The 22,329-nt window shown below is 39.4% G+C and overlaps 1 protein-coding gene across 10 annotated transcripts in view; it reads right to left on the bottom strand.

The window, feature by feature from the left end:
- Window positions 1-1,328: 1,328 nt before the first annotated feature.
- Window positions 1,329-22,329, bottom strand: part of diaph2 (diaphanous-related formin 2) — a 364,217-nt gene continuing 343,216 nt past the window's right edge. For 6 of the 10 annotated variants that reach the window (XM_079480323.1, XM_079480322.1, XM_079480318.1 and 3 more), the window contains 2 exons: window positions 7,700-7,721; window positions 1,329-4,915 (listed from right to left, as the gene is read on the bottom strand). In XM_079480323.1, coding sequence (XP_079336449.1) covers window positions 4,780-4,915; window positions 7,700-7,721 — 158 coding nt within the window. In that variant the 3' untranslated portion in view covers window positions 1,329-4,779. The remainder of the gene's footprint in view (window positions 4,916-7,699; window positions 7,722-22,329) is intronic. The other 4 variants (XM_079480319.1, XM_079480327.1, XM_079480326.1 and 1 more) reach the window with 1 other exon arrangement.

Genomic DNA, 22,329 nt, shown 5'->3' on the forward strand with positions numbered 1-22,329 from the left:
AAGGCTTCAATTGCTTCAGGCAAGGTGCCATCGTTCACCGTGAGGTCAAAAAAATGAAAACAGGGAAACTGACGTTTTAGCTTCATCATGGCATCTAATGAAGAGATGAAGAGCCACTTATAACAGTTCATAAGCCAGACGTCTGTATGAAACAGAACTTGTCTTGTAAAATTAGACTGCCTAGCTCACAAAAAATTACAACAGAAAAGACACGAATAATTACTCATTGGCCATTGCATCTCTTCTTTGGTTTTTAAAAAGCCACCCATCTGTGTCAGTGATTTAGCAAGCAGACGCACAGCAGAAGCAGCCACAATCGCTTATGCTAACAAACAAAATGCACAGGCAACAGTCTGCCAAACAGAGCAGGGCGGCGTCGCGGAGGGCAGTATCCTGACTTATCTCCATTCAAACACACTCACACACACAAATACAAACAGATATACTGTATGCATGCACACCCACACAAGCCCCATCCCCTCCCCACATACACACACTTAAGAGGTTGCAGGCAAAGAAAATTAAAAGTTAGTAGTGTGAACATTTCTACCGTTTCATGTCAGCACAATCCGGTGGATGACCAATGATGCACAGTTCAGATTCTTCCACACACACGATAAAAAAGTGAGTCTTTTTCTATTCTCTAAGACACAGATTGACAGAGAGACAAGGACGATGGTGGCATAGAAAGAGAGTAATAACAGAGGGGCATCATTGCCTTCTCCATCTCTACCCAAATTGAAACCAAATGTCAGCTGTCAAAAGAACAATGCAAATAATGCAGCGCATTGTAGAGACGTTTATAGTTAGCTTTGTAAACGACGACTCCCCACATATTTCCGTCAGATTCAACTGACAAAATATCATGCACGTATGTACTGTGAAGTCAAGGAAAGATAGAGAGCAAACAATACAATTGAGCACTTCAAACACAAGGCACAGTGCTGTTAATCTCCTTCTGACAGTAGTTATACATTGCAAACCCTTCAATTCAGTAACTGAATAAAACTATTCATATGACATAATGCTGAAAAAGAAAACTTGCCGTTTGTCTCTACAGCTGATTGAAATATGCATTTAACACTGGATTATAGAATAAACAAGGCGGATATGCATATTTCTTCTTGGCATTCATTGTTTTATATTCCAAAATAAGATCATTTTATTGGGCTTGTTATTGTAAATAATAAATATAAAATTATATTTATCTGTCTATTAATGTTATACTGTGATGCTACCAGTTTTAAGCGACAAAGCAGTTCATCTGTTCTCACAGATTGCATGATGTGAGCACAGCCAGACAGAATTTATTTTTGTTGTTTAATATAAAGTCATATTGAGTTGGTATTACAATTCAGAATATAATGGATAGTTGACAAATACATTGTACATGTGTCCTATATAAAATTTTAAACAAACTGTTAATCATATATTATTCATATTTATATTTTTTATATAAAATGCCATAGGAGAGATTTATCTCTTTGTTTATCCTCTTAATTTATGCTGTCACACCATAAAACACATATACGGTTGTCATCTACCCTATGCAGATAAACCTATTTAGGACGCACGGTGTGTTTGCATTAAGACATTAATTCATAATTTAGAGAAAAACACTCAAGAAAATACCTTTTTTTGAGAAAGTGGTTATTATTTAGTATGATATTCCGTTACATATTCGGGTACAGTGTGCATAACCATTTTCACCATTTTTTAATTACAGGTAAAAATTAACAAAGACGTTACAAATATAAATCGCTTAAAATACAATAAAACACAATGTCAGGGAAAACAAGGAAATGGGTTCCTACATTACCTAAAAAATAAAACAATGTCCTGAGACAGCTGTAGTTGTTCTTACTCATGTAACTCTGATCTAGTCCCGAGCGCCAAGGAATGAGTGAGGTTGGTGAAGAAGTTAGACAGAATGAAGATTGAATCACTTGTCAGAAACAGTTACCACACATGCAAGCAGTCTATTTTGGCAATGATATGCTAAGAAATCACTAAATTAAAAGAGCGATCCAGGTTTATATTTAACAAATTAAAGTGGACCATCATACAATCTGAACTGAGCATATTGAGCAAATGTGGATAAATGACACTGCAGAGGACACAGATTGGCACTGGTAACTTAGAATTTTCTTTTCTAGCCTCTGGGTTTTACTGAATCTGACTTAAATATGAAGTCACCTGCAGTTTCTAATCTGCATTTTGAAATACCCTCTACAATATTCTTATCAAATACTGATGACACATATATTAGCCTATAGTAATACACACGTTTGACACCAATATCACAGATGAAGGGTGAAAGATTACTGCATGGTACAACAATGTGTTTTTCTAAGGGGGAAAAAATCACAAATTACACATAATTTTGAAGAATAAGTCATAGACATTAGCGTTGTAAAAATGACATGATTAACTGATTTTCTGGGAAGATGCATCGCTGTAAGATACCGCGCATCCCTCTTTTTTCAAATAAATCTTCTTCACTTTGCATCACAAAAATAAAAAAATGAGTGTGATTTCATCAAATCCAATTGAACTGATCTGCTTTTTACTTTTATACTCCCTTCCTACCTAAAAATAATAATAATAATAATAATAATAATGACAACAATAACACAACAAAAAACAAAGAAAATGTTTGGCACGTTTAACAAAATCTAAGCATACTATATATTTTTCACCCGAGCATTTACTGTATATTTTGTTACATGGTACCGTTGGTACTGAAGTAACTGGGGTTTAAGACTCAGACTTGAAAATAAAAATACATGAAACACGAAAAGCGTGTGGATGCTGTAATCACCATTAACATGAGTTTAAAATAGCTGGTAGTCAGAGCAGCATGAGCCCAGCGCAGCATCTATTGTGATGTGCTGGAAAGCATTCAAAGGGCAGTTTTAATTAGAAAAGCAAATCAATGGATTGCGATACGCTGCATCTCGACCTTTCCTCACTCTAGAGTGTACGACAAACACAGACTAAAGCAGAAAGCTCGTCTAACAGCGCTTTGTTTAAAAGCATGGGCGTTCTCGGCCATACTTTAGTCTTATACACTTACATAAACAAAACTACCAAAGATAGCATCTATTGAGGTGAGATGAAAATTATTTTTGTGTGGCATGTACCAGTAATGTTAGGCAGTATTACTCCAGTCACCCGTAAGAGAGAAGACCCTACTCTACATACAGTTGCCTGCAGTGTTATGGACGTGGGGGGTATGAAACATTATGGCAAATGACTACTCACGCCACAAGCAAGTGTGGGGAGCTGGCAGAGATTTTACTAATGGTTTTCACATGAAGACGGCCACCACGTCGTGAACATCGCTTTACTGTCACTATTCGGTTTCCTTTGCACCGGGATCTGGTTAATGCTCACATTTCAAATACTTCAGGCTGTATCTGGCAAACTGTGAATAAATACGTATTTTACAAATTAGGAAAGATTGCCACTAAAATGACCTTTGAGCACATAAGTTGTGCTGTATATCTCTAGAATACTGAAATTCTACTCGGGTGGGATTGGTTTTATATGAGAGCTTCCGGATCATTTTAATTCTGTCCGACTGTCCAAGATATTATTTTTTGTGAGCTCAGGTGCTAGCGCAGAATACAGTGTGTTTTACCTGTTATAAGACCCTGTGAAAATCACCAAAGTAACAATCACTTCACAGACAGTTCCTGCAAAGTAAAATTGAATCTGTCAATTCAAAAGGTAAATGTGGCTGGGCAGAAAGGTAGAACATCTGAGAGCTCTTAAAAATGGCCAAGGAGATTTGAAAATATTAAACACTAAGCAACTGTTCTATAAAAAACTTCCCTACACACAGTAGAGAACTAAAAGCTGAAATCAAGAGAACACCTATGACACATTTGAAACAGAAATGAATGGCATCGCTTTGATTCGTGCTTGCTTCACACACCAGCAGATTCGCTTAATAAAACCTTTGACTCGAAAGGAGAAATGTCTATGTACGTATCAAGTGTTTACCGTAGATAAAGAGCAATAACTTTAAGCCAACTCGGGTACCCTGCGGCAGCTGGCACGGCACAAATGTGTACACACGGTTGCGTTGATGCTAAAAATCAGCAGCTTTTTCATGTTGCTACATACATCAGATCTGTAATATATAAAAGGGCAGTGATCAGAGACTATAAGTTGCGGACAGCGACTGATGTAGAAATGAGAGGAAACACGGCGTCTAAATGTTATCTGTCATGTGAAATAAAAAGCAAGGGGGTGCCAACCAAATCAAGCTAAGGACTTGTACAATCAAAGCGGCGATGAAGTCCCTCGGATGATATGCATACAGAACAGCACCGTACTCGCTGGCGCTTTTTGTCAACAAGACGATCGTATTGGCGCATTGAAAAATCCAATAGCGAGAGATCAAACTGCAGCCAATCGTTTGAATGTTTGCAGATAGAGGGATGGACGTGAGCCAGATCAGTGGAGTTTGCATCGTGAGATGAACTGGGATATAAACAGAACCGATGCAATCATGAAAATAACAAACAAAGTAGAGCAAACAGTCAAATCTCAAATAAACACCTCCAAATTGAACGGGTCTTATGCAAGAAGAGCAATGGAACAACATTTATGTAAGGCTTCAGAGGGTCACGGTTATCCTGCGATGAAGTGTGAGCAGCGGCACGCGTCTTTGAGGTTCGTTCTGTATGTATGTTCGTGTGGGTGGGTATGGATTTGAAAAGGGGAGGGCTTTCCGGCGGGGGCTTTTACAGGCTCTCTCTCCATCCCTGTTCAACCCTCCTCGCAGTCCCCGCTCTTGGGTCTTTGGCACTTGGCGAAGCTTGTCCTTAGCCGGCAAGCGATCATCGGACCATAGGGTTTGCATTGTGGCGTGAACGGGATCTTTCCAAACCAGTGCGACGGTTGTCTGTTGACAGAGAGGGAATGAGACAAATGGATAAGAGTCAGTAGACAGTACGAGACCAAAAAGACACAAATAACTGTTTCATCAGATGCATATGGCTGGCCCGAAGATAACTTATGATCTGTGTTTGGTTATCGGTGTGGCTAGGAATTTTACTATTTAGTTTATATTTAATTCATATTAATTTATTCATTATTTATAATAACAATACTACCAGGAATTCCTCTGTTCCATGCGCAGATCTAATTATCGCTCCTTTTATATAACCAAATCACTTGATTTTCGGGTCGTATCTTGTCATCACTTCCTGTTTTCGGATCGGTTTGATGACTTTGGTCAGTTTTACGTTCATATTTCAATCTAACTGGCCAGAGACATCTCAACACACACTCTAAGCAGTAGACCAATCACAAAAGAGAGTCTTAGCGCAGACCGAAAATATACATTTGGGCCACATGACGTTTGTTTATGCTGTTAGCGATGAAACGTTTATAAAACATTTTAATTTATATTTATTTTAATAATTGTTTAACTTTTTTATTAAATTAAATTTTCTTTTATCCAGCGCGCATAGTTTGATTTATCACACAAAAAAGTGAAATAGAATAAAATGAAAAATTTTACATTTTAATAGATATTGTGATAATATTGTTATTGTGAATTATTTTGCCTACGATGATCATGTAGTGAAAATTTGGTATTGTGAGAGCTATAATTTTTAAATTAAATTAAATTAAAAAAACATCCTTCAACAACTTAATGGCTGGTAACATAGTAACATCATTCATCTCCTGATCCTGTGTCTTGTACTCAAGAACTTCTCCACCTAGAACCATACAAACTGGAGAAGAGACTCTAAATGGGCACGTACACACAGAACACTTTGCATGAGCACTAGCTGTGCACACTTCATAGGAGGTTTTGGCATTTCAGAGGAGGCTGTGTTAAATGTTCCAACCAGAGAACACTCTACAGGAATGTCATTGTCGATTATTAGCCTTTGCTTAGCAGATCCTTTGTAGCGTTATTTGAATCCAGGCCAGAGAGGAATATGATGGAGACAAATACTAAAGGTGTTAGCTGAACCCGGCTAGGGAGGCCAACCCATTATGGCTCACACAAAGGCCCTCTCCATTCCAAACATGGTGTAGTGAGAGGCTGGGCGGGGGCCATCTGGCAGGTGAAGTGGACAACCTTTCTTCTTCCTGTGGATTCAAGAGCCAAATCCATGCTTAAGCCACCACACCTTTCCTACCAACCCCTGGCAGTTCTACCCGTGCAACTGCCATTACTCAGTGCCAGGTGCCCATGCCACCATGGGCTGGGCATAGTTTTAATGGAACAGGCCCCATTTATCATGTCAGGTAATGAGTTAGGAGCGAGTGAGCACGGCAGTAAAGGTGGATTCATACTTTAAACAAAACTGAAGCCCAGCCCGCTCGCCAAGGTCACTAGTGAGAAAACAAGTCGGAAATCACTTTATGCTTTGCGGCTTTAGAAAATTAAATTTCGGTAAGGTGAAATAAAGCAAAGCCGTTGTTTTATTATAACACTCAGTGTGCTGTTGAAAGCCACGCTGGATGATTATAAGCCCAACTGCTTTGTGCTTGGAAAAGCCCTTTTTGAGTTTGCCTAGAGCCTTTTTAATTCAAGCTTCAGTGGATGTATAAATCTGTCCTAACAAGGAAACTCACCACAGGGGAGGGACAATGCTAATAACAAGAGGGTAATGCCAAGAGATAGAAGAGATGCAGTTACGGCCGAGGGAGGAAATAAGAATAAAACCTGAAATCCCAAATGGAAGGAGAAAATAAACATTTCTCAGCAGGATGACTTCCTCCAGCATTTGTGAAAGTTAAGGACGTTGACCTTTCAACTCCGCATGTTCCATTTGCAGGAAACCCATAATATGTGTCGAAAATGACAGCTGAGTCTTTCATCCACTTCTACTTCAAAAAGCCAAATGCCCGAAGGCCTCCGGGCTCAGTCTCTCCCTCTCTCTGAACCAAACGTGCAATGCAACTACACATTGACAGCGGTCAAGTCAGCTTTATTTATATGCTAGTGATAAGACAAAAAACTTTCAAGAAGATCTACGAGGAAGGGTTGTTATTTCAATATTTTTACAGTTTCTACAAAGGGGGCTTTCTCTTATCTTCAAACCCAGTCGGCATTCAAAAACACTGTTTGGATAATAAAGTTCCTCATCCTGGATGAGACAGGGTGGAATCTAAAGGGAAAACTTTTGTCTATTGTTTAGCCAATTGCTTCAAAAAATGCCTATTTTGTTTGTTTATTCGAAGGTGACAGAGTATTTTGTTCGATTCTGATCTGAAAGCGCTAGAGGCAGTTCTTCAGGTTTGTGGACCAAATCGAAAATGTGAGAAAGTACCAAGGCTACTTTGAGAGTGGAAGATTTGGAGCATTCGGCACAATGGGGAAAATAACGTGAAGAGAGCAATACTTGAGATAATTGCGCAACAGATTGAAGAAACGAATCTTTCAAACAAATGGATGGAAAAGACAAGCCACCAAAACTATAAAAGATGTCTTTGAACAGACCTTCCCCTATCTCTTAATTTGGGCTGAAAAGCTCTCTTAGTTTCTGGGCTCAGGTCCTTCAATCTAAAATACTCGATCTACAGAAACAATCACACCAACCACCAGCTCTTCACACATTATAAAGCTATTCTCTAAGGGATGGCCATTCACTTCCACAATAAAAACACACCAGCAGACAATTTCAGGATAACTATGGCGCTGATCACAAGTCATGTGTTTATTTACCTGCTTTTCCCAGAGGCTGCATCTGTAGGTTGAATGCACAAAACAAAAGGATGAATGTGAAATCAAAAAAGACCAAAATGAACAAAAGATGTTATGCAGCAATCCAAGATTAAAGTGTTTAATGGATGTTGGGGAGTCAATCGTAATCAAAAACATCCAAACAATCTGTGCACAGGGTGATTATGGGATTGGCCTAGGGTTACAGCGGGAGGACAGCAGTGGATTAGATTACTAAAAAGCTAGTAAACACACACAGAGGAGCGTTTGCCTTGAACACCTTCACTGTATGATTGACTGATAGGTCCCCGATGGCCCCTCGTGCATACTTCTAATGAGATTAAATGACATAATGGATTTGGCATTACTGTCAACTGCCTGTAATTACATGAAGTTACATCATCAGTAGCCTTCTTTGGCACAAGGTTTGCTTCATGAATAACAAATAAGCTTCAATCAACACTCTGGTAAATACAGTATGTGAATAAACACAGGTAATTATGCCAGTGAATAATAAATGTTTGCAATGAATATTAAATAAACTGAAGAATATACTTTTAAAAAATGCATCTGTTGACTTTCACAGGCAAAGGTTTACATTCAGTGCCACACACACACACACACTTCAACCTCATAATGTGCAAACTCGTATCATATCATTTTTTTCTGAAACAAAATGTAATAAAGATGATTAAATCTCTGAGGGCCATGTGTCAACACGCAATGTTTACTGCTAGTGGGCCAGAGAGGGAGGTGAGAGAGATAGTGAGTGAGAGAGAGAGAGAGAGAGAGAGAGATACTCTATCAACTCTTCTCATCTTCAGCGTTCCTTTGCCACAGTAAAGCTTTATGTGTAACAGAGCACTAGAACTAGAAACAGGAAATATAAATAGGATGTGAAGTTATGTTATTTTCTCAGCTGTAAGTTATGAGGCTGCAGGAACAAAAACTACAGTTACACGAAGAAAGGTTTCCTTCAAAGCTAAAGAGTAATTGTTCTGAGGAGGGACTACATTCAATTGTGAAGGTAACTTCAGTTGCAGCCAGAAGAGAACGGAAAGAGCTCAGAGCTCAGAGACAGAGACAACCCAACAGCTCTATTTATCTGGTTTTGAAGCAAAATTATTTGGGTAACCTATACTATATGTGAAGAGCATATACAGCCAAATGTATACAAAATCAAACCTCAGGTGTAACAAAGTCATTCAACAGCAATGTAAAAGATTGACGGCATGACAAAACACATGAACACTGTAATAAAATCGAGCTTATGCGATTAACGTTTTCTAAATAAATGTAAATATAAAAAAAATTTGAAATGTGGGAGAAAGATTGTCAGTAGTTCACAGAATGAAATATTTTTTTTCCCGAAACACAGACCTATAAATAATAAATTCTAAAAAACTGAAAATAATTTTGAAATGGTGGCTGTATACATAAAGGAAAACGTGTTGTGGCTGTAAAAACAGCTTGTCTTAAAGCCTAACGGTGGGAATGAGTCATTAAAATAAAGACAAAAAGCTCTTGGTAGCGGAAAGGTAAGAATAGTTACAGTATTTGACCTTCACTTAACTAATGACTTTGGAAAAAAAAAAAACTTAGTAGTGCAAGGTTTCTCTGTGAAGCCACAAATGTCCAACCAGTGAACCATTGAGTATTGGTAATCTCAAGTACTCACTGATATCCCAGATCTTTGTCCACATTGATATTTGAGCTCTTAAGAGCATTCCATGCCATACCCAAAGCAAAAAGAATGAGTAAGATAACTACAAATCCACTCTAAAGTAACCACACTGTTGTTTAGAGAAAGTGTTGAGCATTTGTTCGAGCCAGCCACTGCAGATCAACTAACAGAAAGAGCAAACACAAATTCCTCATCAAACCAAGATGGAAACTAGCTCTGATAAGCTTGAGGTCTGGTTTGCCTTCTCCATAAATCTCTCTAGAATCATTTCTAAACAATCGGGAGACGTGTAATGTCTCATCTGACAGTTTGTCAGACACCAAAATGATCAAAATAATGAAGTAAGGCAGCAATTAAAAAATATGCCAAACTTGGTCAGCGAAGATCTGAGTTCAGCTAATCCAGCGCCTCAGCCTTTCTTCTAACATGGCTTTCAACCAAAGCCGGGCTTCAATTAGACATGCTCCCTCGTCACCTTGGATAAATGACCTAGTTATTTGATATCCATCCTGCTTTTCACTTTCACTTTTTTTCCCTTAAAGGGCTAAAGTTTCAGACCATCAATAAAGAGCAAGAACTACACTCTTAGTTAAAAATCAACATCCCCACCGATTTCTCTGAAGTCTCACTAACCGGATGCCCTCCAGCACCCTGCATTGTCCTGCATTCTCTCTTGGCCGATCAGAGCTGAAAGGCGAGCCATGCCTTAGAGTAATGTTTCTTGACAGCTCGGCACACAATACGGCGCAGGAGAGCTGGAAATCACTACACATGTCGATAAACAAATGCTTATTTTTAGAGGAGTAAGAGAGGCACTAGTTTATCTCTGTAGCGGGATGGCCCTGACAACTCTGTAACACCGGCGGATGAGAAACTACGGTTGCCGTCTAGGGTAGGGTGGTCTTGAGTCTTTTCCTCAAGCAGGCCTAGTGTATGTGATGAGAAAGAAGTTGCCACATTTTTTATTGGGATCTTGTCTTATCAGGAAAGTGGACCAGACAGCTTTTGATTTACAGACCAGCTTAAAAACAGAGAATAGAAAAAGTACCAGAATTTTATGTTGCTCTAAACCCCAAAAAGAAACTCAAAAAAGGGAGCTGGGAAACAAAGTCCCACATTTCAGATGAAAAACACCTTCCAATAGATCGCAGCCCTGAGGCAAATCTGTGGTGATGATCATCACCTCTGCAGTGTTGTGGGAAGGCAAATGTGCACTAATAGCAACATGGCTTATTCTCTCTAATGCTGCAGGCAAAAACTCAGCATTCATCCTCTTACCAAAACGATGCTTGGAGTCTTTAAAAGCCATTTCATGTATGTTGTCAGTGTCAATTACCCAAAAACTGTGAATAGTAAACGCATACAGTTACTCATGAGCAGGTGTGCAAACCATATCTCTTGGTATGGGGTGTTTTCAACATGCTGGGAGGCTAAAACATGGGGGCCAAACTCAGGAAAGGTGTTTGGCTGATCCATGTGTTAGGCCCCAGGCACCGTACTGAACCTTCGAGACTGATAGTGACCCAGTAGAGAGCTGGCTTTGCCAGTAGAATGAGCATTTGAATGGGCTTCTGGTATACTGACGTGGAGATATTGTGCATTATATAATGAAAGGACGAATGTAAAAGTCATTTATCCGTAACACTTAAGTGCAAGTGACAGTGAAGTATCGGCTGTGATTAAGCATGCACGCGGAGGTGGGCGCATGAATCACATGCGCACCAGGACAAGCCCACTCATAAGAAGAAAACAACGCACCGTTATGAAGAGCTTTGACTGACAGTGGGGAAAGTACACAGAGAATATAGTTAGACAAATGGACAGCACGATATTGTTCGACAGACAGATGGAAGTGTAAATGGATGGTTTGACAGCATGATAAGGTAAATAGGCTGATGGATCACTAAACAAATACGGAAAGAAAATGCCTGGTGTGGTTGCAAAAAAAGCTGTCTGTGATGAGGAAGCCAGATAGAAAGATAAACACAGATGGATGGTGTTGATACAACACAGATCGATAGATTCTTCAATCCTATTTCGCCTTTCCATTGCAATTGTGTTTTGGATGAATCCAAAGGAACGATTGAGTGAGAAACGCCACGTTGACCGAAGGAGATATGAGTGATCAGGCATGTCTCTGGTCTCCGCCTCCATTAAATCTGATCTAACATCAGCACGAAGAGTAGAGCTCTATAAATTCACATGATAAACTGTACACACACACACTTGTAGTGTATACACATAGCGATGAAGACTGATGCTTTACAAGAATGGATAGCATATTCATCACTTCTTACTCATTACTTATATTTTGTTGTCTTCATACTGTAGGCTACAAAATAGTGACTTTACTTGTGCAATATTTACAATGGCAAAAAACAATAGACAAGATTTTAAAGAGAAGGATCATATGATGCAAAATCTCACCCAAGTAGGCTTCCAAATTATTCCGAAGGGAAGCACAGCTACAATGGGGCTCTATGGTTTTTGCATCCATAGAAAAACAGCATCTTATAATTACTCTGTGACATTCAAAATACGGAATGATAATGTAAAACAGATTATCCGTACACAGATAAACAAAAATTTTTACACTTTCGGGGAACCCATGCTGTCTAAAAGCAATCATCACTGGCACAAACCCAGATGGAGACCGTGTTATAAATCATAAAATCGGATGTAGGTGAGATTGTCATAAAATGGGAAATGAGGGTGATGAAGTTGTGATGAGTGGTGGGATGGAAGGATGGAGAAATGGATGGATGGAAGCGATAAAGCTTCTTCCTGCTAACAAGGTCTCAAGATGCCATTTGTAGATCTTAATCACTCTGCTTGCCAGAGTGGCAACAGCAGAACTGTGAGGACGCAGATGCTGGAATATGAGTGATTCAACAAATCATACAATCAACTAGAGGAAGAAAACGAAAATAAAAACACATCACACATTACTTTAGTGAGAAACTGTCAGAGGCGGGGAAGTACGCCACCTGGAGCAACTGAGGAGGTTACATGGGCTTGTCCAACAGATTCTTTCCTTCAATTAAATAAACAAGAGGGTAAAAAAATGAAAAGTACTAAATCAGCAAACTTCACTGCATCGCAGTTCGAAAACATCTTCACTTTGAGTATATGAAAATAAACATCTAGAATGTCAAATTAAACTCATAGAGGTTCCCCGTCTGCCCAAGCAAGAGCTAAAAGCTATAACCCTTGGTTTCTGTAAACACTGAATTGTTAAAGATCAGGTATCACACGCAGTTTCTGCCAACTTCATATTAATCTTGAGTATCTATACATTAGTACTGTAAAAGTTGTGTCTCTAAAGAGTATTTAGTTTGATCACATTTAGAAAATATAGATACAGCTGTACGATTATTTCTGGAAAAACAAGCTGCTGGAGGCTGGCAGTGGGACGGAACTACAGCACGAGCACACAATTAGGCACGTACGCACCGATTGCCAACAAAACACAAACATATGAATTAGTTTCACTTACCACTTGCAGTTCATGTCTGGCATCTTTTAGCACTGGGATCGCGCATCTATCATTTTCAAACATTCTCCAAAATCCACCGTTTATATAACTTCCATCACTGAAATGCCTTGAACAAACAGACACACTTAAACTTGACTATCGCAAGAGTAATGGGTTGCAGCGCAGCCAATCTTGACGCGGGGTAAGCGGGTTTGGCGTGGGTGGGCTCTTTCTTTCACCTTGCAGTGCTTTTTTGGGAAAAAGGCCAATAAATGAAATAGGATCCTTGTTACCACACAGTGATCCAGACTTATACAAAACATTTCGTAATAAGTTGGAGTGCTGGGGGAAATACTATGTCATATGTCCAACTCGTTTTTTAACATGTTGACCATGTTAAGCATGAGAAGCCAGCACGTTCAACAGCGTAAAGAAGCCAGAAAGATTGACATCCCTCCACTTTAAGGAACAATATGTTTATATTACATATTTGAATTGTTTGTTTTCATTTATTTGATTATTTATGTTTTTATACATAATTGATTTGTTATAAAGAAAGCCATATGTATAAATTATATTCAATATTTTAAATACTTAATTCTGTATTTTAATATATTATTTATTTATTATAAAATAAGGCCATATCTACTGTTTATATTTAATTTAAATAATGTATTTTTTTGTATTTAAAAATGTTTGTTTTTAATTTACACATAATAACTATGCACCCTGCTAAGATACATTGGCTGCTTGAAAAATTCTTTATTTTTTAGTCTTTCAGTAGTAGTGTTTAAGTTATTATTATTAATATTTTGTCCTTTTTAAAATTGTTTTCAAAAAAGGTTTGCTTTTAACTGTAATACTAATAGTCATACTGCATTTTTGTATAAACAACAAGTGATGATGATGTACTGCCAACACCATCACAGATGCCAGTCTGGGATTACAAAAAGACACAAAAACACAGAGCCTCTAAGAACTGTGACAACATTCATACTTTCATAAGATACACTTGTTTTGAGGAGCGAGAGGATTCAACCGGGAAAACTTCTTTAACTGCAGCCAGTCAAGACAGACGGTCATTAAAGTAACATCACTTTCTCAGAAACCAAACAGAAGGCCCCTCACTTAATCCTGTGGTCAGGATTGCTTAGTCTGAGAATACAAAACACAGACCTTCACTTAAATAAAACATGGTGCACCTTCTTTATTTATTTACTTATCTTTCTTTAGATGTCTTCTCGACCCAAAAGAGCACGAAGATCATAAAGGGCTATTTTTACAGAGAGCCCCTGACCTGCTCTGTGAACAGTTCGGCTTGAGTGATATGCTTTAGGGATGGAGTGAGTTTAGCTTCTGAATTATTCATTTGAAAGAACTTTCTTGTGTAGAGCAAATACGCTCACTGATGGTCCATGTTCTTCATCGTTCTCTCTTATTCTTTGACGTGTCAAACTCTCAGTCCATTGCTCTGTTTTGAACGCCTTGAATAACTGCTTTAACATGGCCACATCGTTTCTCTCTTCTGCTTGGATTTCCCTTTGTGCCTGTCCTTCTTGCTATTTCTTGCTTCTATCCCATCGGGCATCAAAAGTACAAGTTCTTTTATATCTAACCACAGGGTCTAAACATTTTTTTCTCCTAACTATACGTAACGGCGTTTGAAAAGTGACAGTGTTGCACTAAATCAGGTTGATGGCTGTACTGATGCCGCAATGAAGGTGAAATACAAGAGAGCCAGATGTCACATGACTTCAAGTCTTAAACCATTTTTCATTTTCCAAATCATGTTATTCGGTAGATGCGCATGCTGAGCTAATTACGGGGACCACAACAGCTTCTCCTTCAGAATGGTAACTACGAGGGATACGTTTGACCTGGGGGGCTGGTTGCTTTGCTTTGCGCATGGAGTTGCGACATGTCCCCGCGGACCATCTGGGCGACAATGTATTTCATGCGAAATTAAAGATTCATCAACACTGACTTATTTATCGGGAAGAAGATTTCTGCAGGGGAGCCCTTCAGAGATCGCGCTCGCATGCTAGCCTGTCGCCACTTTACCCGCAAGCTTTTCAATAAAACAAGCAAACAACACGATTCCAACACCTATAAATAAGTCAGCATTCACGAATAAAGTGCAGTACACAGGGTCTCTCCAAGGTTCTACATTACTCTTTTATAGAGCTGCATGGGTCTGAGAGTGCCCAAACGAGACAATAATAACAGGACAGTAACAAGAATACAGCCATGATGCTATGCGAGATTTAACAGTGTCATTTGCCTTTGTTCTACTGTATGCCTTTGTAATACTAAACGTGGCATCTTAAAGAAAACCATTCATGCCCAATGTCATGGTCTCTGGTTCCCTCTTCTCCATCTCTCTGACTGATTCTCTCTCTCTGATTCCTTTTCATTTCAACAGAAACATCATCATTTAAAATAAACGTGTGTGTTCACAAACAGCTGAATGATTGATGTCCCGCGGAGAGCTCTTTAATCCTACAGAATACAAAGCACAAAATGCTTTATTTTGTGTCCTATGAATATGAGAGCAAAGGAAATACGCTCGCAATGGTGCCCCAACTGTATCTAAATTAACTATTTATCAAAAAATGAAATATAAAACTTTTAAAGGGTGTATGCAGATACATCTATGCTGTATTATTCATCAGCATCATGTCATCCTGTTCTCACTCTCAGCCTTAGTGTAAGGCAACAGTTTCAATAAGCAGTGCTGCCTCACTTCACCTTTTGCTTCCTGTTCCCCAGGTGACCAGGAGAACTTGATTAAGCAGGCAGACGGGGTTGATGGGCCACTCTGAATATTCACAGAGCATTATGCACCAGCTGCCTGGATGTCTGTCAGTGAGGGCTATTGTTAGTGGGTTTGATTAAGTCTCCCGGTAATAACTTTGTTACACGAGGCGTGCTTAAGGGAGTGGGCGAGCTAAAGCACCAGACTCACACCTGCCGCTGATCAACACGTGAATCTGCAGCGAAAAAAAATATGCGCTGCACTATTTTCTCAAACTGTTTGATTTGAAAGCAAAATGACCTATGCTGTATTTACTGGAACTGTTGGTGCCCTTTAATGCTCAAAACTAACATTCTGCAATAAGATTGTGCTGACACAAAAATGGTTCTCCCTGCTGGTGGCACTTTAGCTCTACAGCCACTGGTCCTGCTATCGGCCCTTCTCCAAATGCCTCTATTGGCAGCCCTGCCTTTCGGCTACACACCTGTGTCTGCATTCAATCCCTGGGATCAATTAACATTAAAGTTTTACAGACAGTCTTCGAACAGTCTTCGCAGTAGCTGGTCCTAAGCTATGGAACAGCGTGCCATTACCCATAAGGACTGCGCTAGCCCAATTTAAAATTGTTAAAAATGCTTTACTTTCTTGTGCTTTTAATTCTTTGTAATGTTTATCTGTTTTTTATTATTATTTTCCTTCTACTCTTGTACAGCACTTTGGCAAGCCAAGGTTGCACTGAAATGTGCTAAAGAAATAAAGTGAACAGTCCTCCCTCCACCCACAAAGCCCAATTTAGCCCGTAATAATATCCGATGCTTGGAGGTTGCAGAAACAGGAAAAGTGTTTCATTGGTAGGCTATTTAAAAAAAACATTGGTGTAAACCATAGAATTTTTTTTTCTATTTTTATTGTCAATTTAAAAAGTTATCCATTATACTATGTTTCCATAGTTTATAAACATTAAGAAGGTAAAGGATGCTAATCGCAAATCAGAAGGTGAAAAAGGGGGATACATTTAAAAGTTACATTAAGAAATACAATAGTTTAGCGAAGAATAAAATACACACATACAATTTTTCCCACAGTCTGTCAAAGTAAAGATGCACCGATACTACATTTCTCCACCGATACTGAATAGCCGATTATTCAGAGTGATATCTGCCGATGCCTATACATGTTCTGAAGATTAAATGTCTCTTTACTTTCTAATTGTTTTTAATTTATATAATGCATATAAATGTTAAACATCAAACTGGTGATGTTTCTTATACTAGCACAAATTCATTGCATTTTCCTGTCCGCTTTAATTGACAGGATATATCGTCCCTGATCATCGTTTGCCTTTGAACTATCGGCTGAAAGTGTGAAAAAATTGCTTTTATCAACCGATACCGATAATTAGCCGGTATATCAGTGCATCTCTATGCTAAAGTGATTTTTTACGTAACTACTACCACCACCACACTTCTTTGGTGTAGTATCTGCCTACTGTAATTTAAATCAACAATAAAATCCTGGAACTTTAAGACCAAACTCTGATTTCTAGAAAACTAATTTGAGAGTCCAAGATGAGATAGGATGAGTCTTCACATTATTGTGCGTTAACACCGCCAGCGACTCTATTGCTAGGTTTCGCTAGTCTCTTGCTACGAGGACATTGGAAGGCATTCCTAGCTTTCGTTGCTCTAGTAACATTTATAAACAAACTCTTCAGTTACTGACGAGAGACGGAAGACATGATCTCCGCTGATTTATTCCTATTGGTAGTCGCTCCAGAAAGTCGCTTATCACTTGCATAAAGTTGAGCAAATCTCAAGTTTGCCCCATTGGTATACACACCCACTTCCTGTCGCCAAAGGCCACTGTCGCTTGTGTCACCGGATGTCGCCGGCTCTGTATTGAAATGAATGCCATCGCCTCGCTTTGTCGCTGGGTGTCGCTGGCGGTGTGAACGCACAGTTAGGGCTTTGCAGTGGACAGATCTTTACTCTCAGCACATTACACAAGGGGGATTTCTACTCTCTTCTTACCGATCCACCAGGGTGTCACAGCCAGTTCCAGCCCGAGGACAGTGTACGCACTGGGCATACCTGTGCTGGCTCTACTCCATCTCATGACAGTACCCTTCACATCACAGCATGGGTTAAGTCATCAGATCTGACAGATGTGCCCTCCATACAACATCTCCCCTTCCCCTAGTTTCACAGCCCTCTTTTTCACGCTGCCCAGCAACAGTGCCTGACAGCTATCAATATGGATTCCAGCAGAGCTGGACAAAGATGGCTGAATAAACACGGAGGAAAGGAAATCAAAGTCGTCACAAGGTAGCCTATTATCCACAAGAACAGGAAATAATTTACTAGCAATTTGTAACTCATTTTGGTTTCTTTTATGTAGTGGAGCCATTTATGTTCCAAAAAGACTGGGGAGAGGGCCCGTCATGTATTTTAAAAGTCATACAAATGCGAATGTCAAAATGCCTCGAACTGGTTTGACAAACAACACCTTTTCCCCTCGTTTTCTTTGTCTGTTGGAAAATGTCTGATTCTATCATTCAAAGTCGATGTAAATTGGTTCAAGTTTATGTTTACAAACAGCCGAATGATTGATGGCCAGTGGGGAGAAAAGTTTTCTTCAGAATAAAATACAGGAACTACCGTTCTTTTGACTATTGGTCTTCTATTGAACAAACTGATGATCATATATCATAATAGAATTGTGAAATTCTTCATTCAAAAATTATAGTGAACGACAGTGCCCAACATTTTTCAGCATACATTTTACCACCACAATCTGCAGTATCATAAGGGTCATAAAAATTCATAATCTCACAATTTTTCTGCAGCACAGTGAATCCCATGTTACCTGTAGATTTGACCTTTCCCTATAGGACTCATTTTCGCCTCATAAATCTCACAAGCAATCAGGAGCAGGTGGGGCTTATGACCTTCAGCAACATGTTTTCTAGGGCATTACCATAGGAAAATGTAAAAACTACCTAGGGACATATGAATCTTTCCCATTTACAAGACCTATAATAAATTCCAAAAACATAAATGCTGTATGTCAAAATGTGTATCTGACAGAATCAAATATATGACATTTGAACAGGATGCTATAACGGTGGTTGGACAATGATCAGTCATATCTGAGAGATTCGGGTATAGGAAATCTCCAGTGGTGAAGGTCTGAAGCAGATCAGGTAAAGGACCAAAGGTCCCTATGTGACAAGTCCACTGTGGGAGGGAACATCTGGTGGACCGGCTGCTCCTCTGGTTAACACGCTACCCCAAGTGGCCTATACACACACACTGGATGTTTTATGGGGACTTTCCATAAACATGAGGATTTGTATACTGGACAAACTGTATATTCTACCCCAAACCGTAACCCTACCACTTATCCTAATCATCACGGAGAACTTTCTGAAATTTTGCATTTTCCAATAAACATAATTTGTTTTTTTTAAGGTTACTACACCAACACACGCTCACGGCATAATCTTATCTATTTTACAATGTGGCTAATTCTGGCTAATTCGCATGAACTGGTACGATCTAATTCGTACATTTTTGTAGGATTTGCTTTCTCCCCAGTGATGTTATGGGCGGGGCTTCAATATCGCTCCCAATCAATTCAAAATATTCCTGTGAGATCAGGTTGGGATTAGTGTTTTTGTGCAGACACACATGCACAAGCAACAAACCAATTTTTCAGGTTTGTTGACATGACCAACATACAACATCCTCAGTTTGGATAAAAATAAAATATGAAGTGGAACCCTGTCAAGGTTGAAACAGGTGCTCTATATACAGACACAGTAAAATGTCATAGCTGGCAGAGATTGCTGTTCCTCTATTTCTTCATATGGTCTCTGAGGCCGAAATAATTCTCATAACTTTCCTGCTGTTGGTTCCAGAGATGAAAAGAGCAGATCTGACTCCTCCATACGGCCATAATGAATAAGCTGAGAACGTAAGGCATGCTCGCCCTGTCAACGCAAAATTAATTTGGTACTGTAGCCAAGCCGACTTCTTAACAACCTGTATGTTTGCCGGATGAAACGCTAGCCATGGGGCATTCAGCTCAGAGCTAAAAACACAAACAAACACATGCTCTGATATATCTAAGCAGGAACCCATAGTGAACCCTGAGATGTGAGAGCTTCATTAAAGTTGATTTCTTGCCAAAAGAAGGCATGCAAGTGAGAAGGAGCGAGAAAACCAAGACACAGGCTGTGAGAAGGTCCAAGGGTCAGTACAACAAGCTTGCCGCCCGGCATCACCGATACAGGCATCCACACACATGCTTGCTCATCTCTGCTGTCGACCTGGGCTGACCTTCCAAGCAAGGGTGAGAGTCTGGCAGTGCTGGTGTTAAGCAAGGTTTATCCTCCCTCAGCATCCATAATGATGGAGCAAATTATCTCTTCCTGAACTGAGAAATTGCAAGGTTTTTACATATGACCTGCTGATGACGTCAGCTACTAAGTCCAATAAGAACATGACATGAAAATACTGCTATATGGAGAAGCATCAACTTTTACAATGCTGCAGGAAAAAATAAGTATTGATCCTCTTACGCGAAGAATAACTGAAAACGTGCACTCCAACAGGAGTTGTCTCAAGGAATACAATAGGAGTCTCAGGTGAACATGGAAAGCCTTTCATGCTTCTGAAAAAAATGACTGAAAAGACGGATAAAACAGAGCAAAAACCTGCTGGAAACACATTGATTTTTCTCATCTTGAAGCACTAAACTAGCAGCTAAGTGCCAGCGAAGTGAGCAGCTCTCTGAACACATCAGCAGCACTCCAATACAAATTGATGTATTTCATGATACTGTTTCACACTTTATCCTTGCGATATCAATCATTTCCTGCTTGCTATGGAGCTGTGAGGAGGGCAATTAGCATAAAGAAACACACTGGAGACCAAAAGGTAGACAAAACTGAAGGGAGATGAAAGAAATAGAGAGAGCATGGGACCTTCCAGCTGGGCTGTGTGATTAAAAATAGACATTGCACTGCATCTTAAATAAAAATAAATAAAATCCAAACCTATCCGAGTGACTAAAGCTAATGCGATAGAGATCGTCTCTGACGGAAATCAAGTTTTAATGAAGAGCCATGTGCTGGGAGAAATTAACCATTACCCAGAGGAGCAGATATTAAAAGTTTATAAATGACAGTAGTGTTGGTTGTGATTGCTCGAGAAGGGGCGAGTCGAGGGAGCGTGGTAGAGGAAAAGTATGCCAAGGCATGCCAAGGCATGCCAGCGGGCCGTGCGGTGGGCCCCCACACGTTCCTGCTTAGTTAAATCGCAAATGGCTGCCCGGCAGAGGCATGCAACAGGAGCATGTGACAAACACTGCAGAAAAAACACACAGCGATGCCTGGAACACTTCATCGCTGCTCTGATCAAATACTTCAGGACACGTAGCCATATGGGACCTGGAGATTATTCATACAATCACAGGACTACATATGGGCTGGAGGGAGGACGGTCTTTGGAGGTTTACTTAAGATGTCACTAGACATGACAGCGTAAGAGACAAACTGTGCGGAGACATCCACATGGCCGGAAATGAGCTTTCCTCTTAAGAGCGAGGGAAAAGAGCTGACTGAGGTCACAGAGAGTCAAGCAAGAGTTCTGATTGAAAAGATTGAACCAAAGCAACAAAAAAGTCATGTCAGACTATCTTAGTAGGATTTTTTGTTCCTGCAATTTGGCAAAAGTGCCATGCGGACAATACTGCAATAAATTAATTTCTTAACAAACATTTACTTAACAAGGAAAGTAAACGTAGATATTCTTAACACATCGGCAAACCTTTCCTTTCATAAGGCAAGACTAAATATATTAAGTCACTTTCCTAATCAAGTTAATCTATCTTGATTGTGTTTTATATTTATACTGGAAAACAAGACAAAAATGCTTAGTGAAAAATTCATTATTGCAGTGTAGGGCTGTCACAATATCAGATTTTCACAACACCGGAAGAATTTAGAATTAACATGGTATTGCACAGTTGTTAATATCAAGATTATTGACAATGCCAGTTTGTCTTTGTTTAACTGGGAACTATGCAATGCCAGACAATCAAATGAAAATTTTTTTTTGCATTAAAATGTTCAATTGAAATGTTTCTGCCATTGTGGCCTTTAATAATTTGAAGCTTCTTTCGTTATAAACAGCAAACCTTTGATCTATTCCCAATAGACACATTAAAAACACACTGCAATAAATATTTAAATAAAGGCTTACAAAATCTAAAAACTGCGATCACCCTCTCTGCTATGCTCTGGTCAAATGAAGATTAAGGCTAAACTAAAGAAGGGTGAAGGGCCTGGCGGATTGAGCCTCTACAAATGGAACACTGCATGGAAACAGACATAATCTCACAAAAGCCATATTTTCAATGAGAACAAAGTGTGTCAACTTGTCGAGCACATGGCACTGTAAAGTCTTTCTGAGCGATCCACTTGGCAGAACCAATTAGCTTTATTTTGGCAACATACATTCTTAAAATGCTAAGCGCTTTACTGCTAGCACAGGAAAGAGTTGTTAGCCTTGATGTAACTTGGAACCTCCCCAACTCTCTTTGATCTTTGTTTGAAATATCAACCCGTCAACACCAAGTAAATCAGTACCTGAAGATTAGATCTTTTTAATCAAATGGAACTGAGAGGAGCTGTCATCACAAATGATGGGCACGTT

The sequence above is a fragment of the Barbatula barbatula genome (genome assembly GCF_947034865.1).
Source record: "Barbatula barbatula genome assembly, chromosome: 18".
Classification (NCBI taxonomy): Eukaryota; Metazoa; Chordata; class Actinopteri; order Cypriniformes; family Nemacheilidae; genus Barbatula; species Barbatula barbatula.